At 31.8% G+C, this 10,927-nt stretch overlaps 1 protein-coding gene across 1 annotated transcript; it reads right to left on the bottom strand.

Moving 5' to 3' along the window:
• Positions 1 to 9,141: 9,141 nt before the first annotated feature.
• On the bottom strand, positions 9,142 to 10,719 carry LOC130995820 (intracellular ribonuclease LX-like). The gene is made up of 4 exons (XM_057921264.1): positions 10,466 to 10,719; positions 10,238 to 10,393; positions 9,764 to 9,956; positions 9,142 to 9,691 (listed from the first exon to the last, which is right to left on the bottom strand). The coding sequence occupies exons 1-4, from the start codon at positions 10,565 to 10,567 to the stop codon at positions 9,438 to 9,440; spliced, it is 705 nt and encodes a 234-aa protein (XP_057777247.1). The 5' UTR covers positions 10,568 to 10,719; the 3' UTR covers positions 9,142 to 9,437.
• Positions 10,720 to 10,927: the final 208 nt, after the last annotated feature.

Raw genomic sequence — 10,927 nt, 5'->3', positions numbered from 1 at the left:
ATGTGCTGAAAGAATTTTAATTGTGGATTGTGAGATAATATTCATTATGTATCTATTGATCTCTTTGAGAATGTATTACTTAAATCATTTGAAAATCTAATAATAGACATTGTTTCAAGTACTTACTTATTATACTCCAACAACATCAAAGATAATAAGTTTTAAAAAGGACGTGCAATAGTTGCTACACCTATATATTGTACAACCTAAATTTTTTGATACTCATATATTATTAATAAATAATTATTTTTTTTAAATATATATATATATATATAGTGGGTTTTTTCCTTTCTTTTGTTGTAACAATTTAAATATATATATATATATATATATATATATATATATATATATTGGGACGGAGCCAGGGGGCTAGAGCCCCCCCCCCCAAATTTTGAGTTTTTAAAAAAAAAATTATTTTATATTTTAAAATATATATGGATATATGTTTATACCTATTACTCCCTCCGTCCCATGAAGCGTGACCCATTTTTTTTCGGCACGAGAATTAAGAAATTGATATTTTGTGTGTTAAGTGTGGTAGGTGAAAAAGTGAAAAGGTGAATAAAGGGTAATTTTTTTGCTATTTTTATAAACAAGTCAAGCTTCGTGGGACAACTCAAAAAAGAAAGTGGGTCACGCTTCGCGGGACGGAGGGAGTATAAAATAATTTTGTTTTATAAAAGAGTATTTGGTTATTATATTATCTCATATATACTTAATTTAAGGATAATTCTGTTATTTAAAACTATATAATCTATGAAATATTGTTTGTTATTATTACTATTATACTTATCTTTTAATAAAAAAATGCCTAATATGTATGAAATGCTAAAACAAATTATAATGTATTGAAACTAATTTGTAATATATAGAAAATATATAATCTATGAACATGTTGTTTGTTATTATTATTATTATGCTTGCCTTTTAATAAAAAATGTCTTAAATATACGGAATGTCCAAAAAACATTTTGTGATATATTGAAACTATATAATCTATGAAAATATTGTTCGTTATTATTATTATTATTATTTTTTAAATTTGTTACAACCAAAGAAAGGAAAAAACTCACTCGCACTCTAGCTCCTAGGGTGACTCGAATCCCCGACCTATTGGTTGGAGGGGAAGCGTCTTACCAACAGACTGCGCTTCATCATCAAAAATATTGTTCGTTATTATTAGTATTATGCTCGTATTTTAATAAAAAAAAATCCCTTAAATATATAGAATGCCCAAAAAAAATTTCTCGGGGGCGCCCCCAAACTTAATTCCTGGCTCCGTCTCTGTATATATATATATATAGGGTGTGGTTCTAGAGAGAACTACATTATATGTGAGAACGTGAAAACCATCAAATCTAATGCATTCACTGTAAAAATTAATGCATTCGCTGTTAAAATTAATGCACTCAAAAAAACAAAAAAAATTGCTCCCTTCAGGATTTGAACCCAGGATCTGCATTCATCCAACAAGATGATACATCCACCGTAGATCTTGATGATCGAATGGCTGAAAATGGTTCTCCGTTCTTTTTTTATTTATGGTTCTTTCTTGAACCTCTCCCTATATATATATATATATATATATATATATAGAATGCAGAATGCATTAATTTTTTTTATTTTTCTTAGTGCATTAATTTTAACAGCGAATGCATTAATTTTTATAGTGAATGCATTAGATTTGATGGTTCTCACATTCTCACAAATAATGTAGTTCTCTCTAGAACCACACCCTATATATATATATATATATATATATATATATAGGGGAAGGCTAAAATAAGAACGCTTCTTAAAATATAAATTAGGAACCATTTTCAGTCCTTAGATCATCAAGATCTACGGTTGATTCATCACCTTATTTGATAAATTCATGGTCCTGAGTTCGAATCCCAAAGGTAGCAAAAAATTATTTTTCGCAATTCATGTCTTTATACAGTTTATTCATGCGTGTTATACATAAAATTCATGCATTTTTGCTGGTTCGTAATTCTTAAAATAAGGATGGTTTATTGAATAACCGCCCCCTATATATATATATATATATATATATATATATATATATATATATATATATATATATATAATATCTTCCGTGCATATTACACGGGGCGTAAATTTAGTTAATAATAATCAATTTCCATTTATTCGGAGATTGCCCGAAGAATGAATGAACACTAGTGTTTTACCCGTGCGATGCATGGGATTACATATGTTGTTAAAGTTTTATTATAACATTCTCGAAGATATTTTTGTATAATCTCTAAAATAAATGAGTTTTAAAAATATTTTATTATACAATTGTTATACCAATTATATTACTACTAAAATATATTTAAGACTATCATTTTTAATTACATAAAAATCAATGTAAAAATAATAATACATGAAAATACAATTGGAAACTTCTCATCTTATTATTATAATTATTATAAATTTTGGAAAACTTCTTTATATACAACATTTGTAGTAGACGAACATTCTACTTTGTCTTCATTACATATCAAGATTTCAGACCCCTTCAACTTGTCTTCCATCATTGCAAAGTACAGTTTTGACTACTTTGTGATAAACCACACCAATTACATCTACATATATAAATGCATACCAATTATATAGATATATCAAAATGTTGAGTTTATAAAAATATGAATTTTGAGATTATCAATTGAATATGCATGTATAAGGAAATAATGAAATAAACACATTACCAAATAGCATATTGTCATTGATAATATCAATGGAGGCAACTTCTTCAAAACTTTTAAAGTTAAATAGTTGGCGTGGAAAACCTTCTTCATAAATTTCAACTATATGATTACTATTAATAAATTTAATATAGTAGACATTTGTCGTTGTTTTATAATCCACGGTAGGGGACACAATAACTTACACAGTTGACTACATAGTACCATACACGATTGCGCACACAATTATATTTGCACTAATCTTACTTTGATTTCATAATCCCCAATTGATTTCCCACTAATCTTACTTCAATTTCAAAACCCCCAACTGATCTCCAACTAATCTTTACTATAATTTAGTAATCTTCAATTGATTTCCCAATAATCGAACTTTGATTTCATAAACTCCAATTGCATTTGCACTAATCTTATTTCGGTTTCAAAATCCCACTTGCATTCCCACTAATCTTATTTTAAAGTATGATTGTAATACCCCGTTTCCTCGAGCTAAGTTTAGAATAATTTTGAACTTAGAATTTAGATGATTCACGCCGGATTGAGAAAAAGAATTTATTTTAATTCCAACGATAATGATTTACAAAAGCATTTGTAAATTTAGTAATTAAATTTATATGTTTTGCATATTTATTTAATTAAACATTCAAGCATTTATGTGTTTTGAGTTTTATTTATTTTTCTTTTGGGCCTTATGTTTATTTACCTTTGGTTGATAAATGAGAGCCCAAACCAATCTTGACAAAGCCCAACCCATCTTGATTCCTAGATATTTTTCTCCATCTCCACCGCCTCACTATTCCCCCTCTTCAAATATATCTATCTCCTCCGCTGCTCACGTAAATCATCTCCTCTCTTTCACTTATTTCTCTCTCGTTCCAACACGTCGGACGGAGCTGCAAGAACAACAGCCCATCGATTTCAGGCAGACGAGTTTTTGATCAAACCTCTAAAGGTTCCACCTTTAACTCCCTTGTTTCTTCCCTTTACTTTTCAATTTAGAAATCCAAATTCATGTTCTTGTTTTTGTGTGTTTATATGTCTTTATTTTTGCTGCATAAGTTTTAAATGAATAAGGATAAAGGTAGAGTTTTGATTTAAGTTACTGAAAATCGATCTTCGAGTGTGTTGTTTTGTGGAGTTTTGGGTGGTTCAGTCGAGTTTTGGATGTGAGTTGAGGGTGGCGGCCGTAGCTCGCTGCGGTCGCCGGAAACAGAGGGAGGTGACGGTGCTTCACCGTTGCCAAGAAGGTGATCGGCATGAACTGACTTGGTGGGTTGAGAAAGAAGGAGTCGTGAGCTGTACTGAATTTGGGAGAGAAGAGCAAGGAGATGAGTGCAGAGCAGAGTAGACGAGAGAGAGAGCTGGAAAGGGCAGAGCAGAGCTGGAAGTCAGAGCTGGAGGCCAGAGCTGAAATACCAGAGCTGGAGGCCAGAGCTGAAATACCAGAGCTGGAGGCCAGAGCTGAAATACCAGAGCTGAAGCCAGAGCTGGGAGGCCAGAGCTGAACGCCAGAGCTGAAGGCCAGAGCTGAAAGACAGGGCTGAACGCCAGAGCTGAAAGACAGAGCTGATTGCCAGAGCTGAAGGCCAGAGCTGAAGGCCAGAGCTGAAAGACAGAGCTGAACGCCAGAGCTCGAGGCCAGAGCTGGCAAGCCAGAGCTGGTAGAGACCAGAGCTGGTTAACGTAACAGAGCATAACGAACTAGAATTTTTGTGTTTTTTTTTTTTTTTTACACTTCTTATATGCTTAAGTATGAAATGAGCCATGCATTGCATCATGTTTTAATTGGTTTTATTTATAATTCCAATTACAAAAGAAGGATGAGTAAGAATATTGTTGGTGTTCTTAACTCAAGAGAAATGTTTTCAATTATTTTTTCTATAAATTTTGAAAACCCGGCTAAGTGAATCATAGAATGTTAAGTACTTTACCGTGACTTGAGTTTAGATTTAAGAGACCTATTAAGAATAGATTTCTTGTAGGTTTTGAACGTCAGGAGGATTAGCACTGCTATTCTGATTCAGAGATAAAGTTTAAACGACAGGCTTTGCCTAAACAGGTGGGCTTATTTTTCCAAATGTATGATTTAGCTATTGAGCTTAAATGTTCGTGAAATATAAACTGTTTATCCAATAAAATGTTTTTGTGCACTCTGCTCTGTTTAATGCTCGCCACAACGAATCAATTGAGGTTCTCTTATAGCCTAACACGTTATTTGAGAATTGTGTACACCGTTAGCTGACTCGGTGGGTTGATCTCCATTCGGGCACTAACTAAGAGGCGTTATAAGGGTGCTTGCTGGATGTGTTCCGAAGCATGTAATGAAAGGGCCTGCCTGGGTAGCGTCCCGAGGTCAAAAGTAAACTTGTCTGGGTTACGCCCTCAGTTCAAGTAAATAGGAGAAATGGATCCGTCGGTGGCTAAAAGGTCCGGGATCATAGCGAGTAACAGAAATGAGTGTGACAACTGCGCGCAAAATGAAGTATATATATATATATATATATATATATATATATATATATATATATATATAGGGGAGGGCTATTCAGAAAACTCCTCTTAGTCTATAAAATAAGAACCAATCCGGACCATAGATCTTTCATATTGTACGGTCCTGATTTTGTATATTTATGATTCCCAAATTCGTGGATCGTGTATGTGCAATTCATATGTTATTAACTATTAAGGGCAAAATTGGCATTCCAAATTTGATCTTCCATCTGCAATCATGCGGCTTCCGATATTCGAGCATTGAATATGGAGAAAAAAGATTTGCTATTAATGCACAAGATTATCTTAACAGAAGCGCAGGAATATTGTGAACCAAAATTAATTTGCCATCAAATCATTCAATTTAATTTAAAATGTAATAGCATTAAAATCGAAATGCACATATGAACAATCACTGGTAGGGTTCTTCACTGTTTGTATTGCACGCCGACGAGATAATACATCTATTTTCCAGCGCCGATGAAACTATTCTGGAGGTCGTCGGCTCGATTAATGGCGAGAACTCTACGCCGAGTGGGTTAATTTTAGAGATATTTGATATAATTTGTTTTAATTAAGCTATGATTTTGTATGTTTCTGACTCAATGTTCTCTTGAAGTGTTGAAAAATCGATTATATTGTTTAGATTTGTATGAAATTTAATAATTTTAACACTAATTTCGTACATGGTTGGTTTTTTTCTTTCTCATGGCTATAATCGTGTGCTCAATTCTTTTCTAATGGATTGAGATCTACTGAGTTTGTAGGTCCTAGTTTTTTTTTCGATTAATGTAATGGTGTTCTTTTATATGGACTGGATTGAAGTGTATGAAATTCGATCCATATGCGTATGAATCACAGTTTGTTTGTCCATGAATTATATACCCTTTATGTTATATATTTTGGATTTTATGATTTATCTGCATCATAATATATTTTTCAATAACTTTCGTCCAAAATATAAACCAATTTGATCAGCTTTCACATGAACAAAAAACGCATCCACTCGTGAATTGCACCCGCCACCGTTATGAACAAAATATAAACCAATTTTCAATAAAACTGAAATGCGTCTTTTGTAGATTTCAATAATGGCGCATTTAGTATGGAAATAAAACGCATCTGTTATAGAAATTTAGAATGGACATGAACCATCACTGTGGGGTTTCTTCTCTGTCTTCTATTGTTGCGCCGACAAGTTAAACTCTCTGTCACACTGCTCCTGTGAATCGCGCTTAGGAGGTCATCGCCAGCAATGGCGAGAACGAAGGGTACTACGGCCATATTCATGCGCATACAATGAATTATTCATGTGCCAATGCATCCTATTCATGTCGAGCTACAAAGATTATACATATCGAGCTACAAAAATTATACATGGAACTATTAAAATTATTAGTGGCATCCTGTTCATGCGCTTACACTGTATTATTCACATGCTGATGATTCATATTCATGTGCATACACTGAATTATTCATGTGCCAATGCATCCTATTCATGCGCATACAATGAATTATTCATGTGCCAATGCATAATATTCATGTCGAGCTACAAAGATTATACATATCGATCTACAAAAATTATACATGGAACTATTAAAATTATTAGTGGCATCCTATTCATGCGCATACAATGTATTATTCACATACTAATGCATCATATTCATGCGCATACACTGAATTATTCACGTGTCAATGTATCATATTCATGTCGAACTGTAAAGACTATACATTGAAATTCATGATAATCAAATAATTCATACATAAAAATAATAGCTTAACTTTTTTTTTTTGGCCAAAATTCATGATAATCAAATAATTTATACATAAACGATTGTGAATTCATATTATAATATACTGAATTCGTCGAAGTTTGATAGAATATAAAATACGAGAAGAAAAATAGTTAAACAAACTATTACTCCACAAAATAATAAAAACATGATGAACAAAAAAAAAAGATCATAAATTACGAAAAAAAAAATCTAAATTCAAGGTAAAATGAAAGTTACTTTCTGACAATTCTTTTAAAATATAAGAAATTAAAATTCAAAACTTAACTATTCCTAGAATTAATCACCTTATCCCTTAATTCATGGAATAGTTGATTTCGTCAAAACCATAAGTACTAAAATGACCCTTTACAAAACATGCGAATATGAATATTTAGTAATATGGGCGAAAAACTGACCATTGATTCATTTCAATCCAACGGCTTATAAGTGTTCCTATTTTATAGCCTAAGATGTGTTTTTATTTTAGCCTCTCCCTATATATATATATGTAACGAATTGTTTTAACATGCTTAGAAGTTCTTTCACTTTAAAACCTTCTAAGTCATGTCAAGTATGATTGGATAAACTGTTCTTCAGATTATGAAATGTTTCAAAAGCTGCAGCCCACTAAGTACATTAGTACTTAGCCCAAAAATCTTCAAATGTTTTTCAGGTTAACGGCTGGTGCTGACGGGGCGAGCTGAGGCTAGGGTTCAACTCCGTATTTTTTTGTCTTCCGCTGTTACACTAGCTCTTTTATCTTTTGTTTCTCTAAACATAAGACCTTTATGTAAATCCTGAATTATGTTTCTTATCGAGCTTAGACTCTCAACTTCTATATATATTTTGTTGAGCCGAGACTATTATTTCACAAGTATTTCATTCTAAATGTTGGTTATCAGAAGCATGACACTAAACTTGTGATCCAAAGGGGACTAGCCCGACTTGTTATTTTATTCGGGTTTTAACAAGGTTGTTCCTTGTTTATTTCTATGAATTAGTTGCACCTCGATTATAGTTTATTCATTCAAGAATTGGGGTGTGACAATGATTCTCATATTATATAACTTAGAATTAAGATGAATTAACTTTGTAGATGTCACATGACCGTGTAACTAACTGTGTAGATGTCACATGACCGTGTAGTCAACTGTGTAACTAAGAACACCAACCTTTAGAGTTCTTTATAAAAAATAATTTTTGATGAAATATTCAATACACACCTTAGACCATGTTAATCAATATGTTGGAAGTTGTAATTTTACCACTTAATTATATTTCATGTTCTAACAAATCAATAATTAACGATTATTTGAAGTTGTAAGTATCTGAAAGAATTATATTGTTTCAAGAAATATCTTCAATATATTAGTGGAGACATAGGTAATAGCCTAATTATTAATAGGTGATGCAAAATTCATACTTGTAATTGTTTATCAGAATAATCAAATTTACTGATGTATACTTATTATTGTTTTAGTGTATCCATATGCACGTCAATTGTATAAACGAATCAAACAGCTATACGAGACATACACAGTAGGGGACACAGTAATTTACACAGTTGACTACACAGTACCATACACAATTGACTACACAGTAAGATCATACAAAAAATCCCATTGATCATGCATACCAATCCCTTTGTTTAGCGTGTAAATCCGTAAGAATTAATACGAGATATTGCCAGAGTTCGTAAATAATTTTTTATTCTCTTGAATTGAAAAACAATCTATAGTAAAAAATTGCGTGTAAATGAAAAATAATATTCACTTTTGCAAATGACTACAAGATCCCATGCAATTTATATGTATTTATATTATGAATTTAAATATTGGATGTTTTTCACAAAAGATTTAATTGAAATTGATAATTTTTCACAAAACTATAAATTTATATTGGATATTTCAATATAAATTTATCTAAAAATATATAAATTCACAAGAAAAGGATATTTTTCAAAAAAATATAAATTCTAAGTATAAATTCATAAATTTACTATTGGTGATTTTAAATTTTAAATATTGGATATTTAAATTCACAATATATATATATATATATATATATATATATATATCAAAATTTATATAAATTCACACTGAAAAATATTGGTGACTTTAAATTTTAAATATTGGATATTTATATAAATTTATCTAAAAAAATATAAATTCACAAAAATAAAGGATATTTTTCACAAAACTATAAATTGCATGATACAAAAGAGCACTGTATAGATTGTAGCAAGTGGGCCCCGCAACTATATATATCATCCTATGAATTAGTGAACTTTCTAAATATAAATCAACTTTCCAAAAGTAGATGGAGTAAAAGAGCGGGAATTTTTTTTGGCTAGATGGACCAGCTTTTATATATGTATAGATTAATCAAAACATATAGAATCAAGTAAAAAGAGCAAATTAGGTGAATAATTGAGCAATGAAATGATTCAACATCGCGTAAGAGATCAGAGTTCGTGTTTGGAGTTGGAATGGTGGGAGAAAGAAGGGAACTCGACACGGGACCCACATCCTCTTCCATGTGGCAGAATAGGGCAGTTGATGAATTTTGAAGCAGATTTATCCACACACATATACACTTGGTAGACTTGGTGATTCCCCTGTGTATCAACGTTGCACTCTATGTACGCCTCATACCCCACCCCTTCTTTAATTGCCCTTTTTATGCTTTCCATACTAAAAAATTTCCCAGGATAAATCCCTACAAACAAAAATTTCAATTTGGGGAGAGTTTAATTTGTTTGAAAAATGTGAGGAGAATTAATATATATACCTGCGTGTTTAAGGAGTTGAAGCAAGTTGGCTTTGTTCTTGAGCTCAAGCGCAGATTGAAAATAAGCGTGCTGATGGAGTGATGTGCAAGTTCCATGTTTCTCCCATTCATGTCCCCAAAATTTCACCCCATCGCCAGATGGGCAGGCTAGGGTTGGCCAATCTTTCTCCATTCTCTTCACCAGATCTGAGATCTGTGTCATAAATTTGAAATTACCTAGCTTTCTTATAGACTCATCAACTACTAACTAGACATATGCATGCTTAATTTAAATCAAATTTAGTATCCATTGTGATGATTCGTGTGCTAAAAATCAATTTATGGACATTATATGGATATGGAGTAAAGTCTAATATATATGAAATAATAGTCAAAGCAATGATTATTTGGAACCTCATCAATTAATTAATGTGCATGAATGCAAGGAAGCATTATAAATTGATGGAAATTAATTAATGTGTTGAATTAGGTTACCTGAGATATGTCTAAGGAGCTTGAGGTGTCACAGTTTTGTGGCCATTTACCGTCGTTGTAATTCGGCCATAGCCCATGAATGCTGAAATCTTCATTGGGTTTTCCGGTAGTGGGATAGCAGCAGCTTCTCCTCGTGTCACAATACGAAGCAGGCCACTACAATTAATAGTATTACAATTTTGTTAATTAATTTTTCAAAACTACATAAATACTTGTTGCATTACTAACCTGCTGAACAAAGTAGAAGAAATCGAAATCTTGAGAAGAACACAAAAATGATTGACAATGCAAAACGAATAGGATCACCAATATCGAAGCCTTTCCTTTCATATTATGAGACTGGATTAATCTCAATACAACAGAATTAGATGGCTGTATTTATAGTATAAATTCTAAGAATGGGGAATCAATATCCAACATTACACGTAAATTTTACATGAACAACTCGTTTGTGAAGCAAGTCTTATAGGAGTCTTTACAATAAATATATATGCTGTTACGTTTTAATGTCTTTGTCATTTGCATCCTTTAATTTTCAGAATATGTGTTTTAATGTTACATATATGTTTCGTTAGGTTTAATTCATTGCTAACAATTTACTTCTTATTTATTTTCTTTGAAGCTAAGATTTGATCAAGTAATTTACAATTATTATTGGTGGTCAACTTTAGTCGTAGGGAATTCACGTTT

This window comes from Salvia miltiorrhiza, chromosome 7, assembly GCF_028751815.1.
Source record: "Salvia miltiorrhiza cultivar Shanhuang (shh) chromosome 7, IMPLAD_Smil_shh, whole genome shotgun sequence".
Taxonomy (NCBI): domain Eukaryota; kingdom Viridiplantae; phylum Streptophyta; class Magnoliopsida; order Lamiales; family Lamiaceae; genus Salvia; species Salvia miltiorrhiza.
The sequence above is the reverse complement of the archived record's forward strand: the minus strand, read 5'-3'. Positions and strand labels throughout refer to the sequence as shown.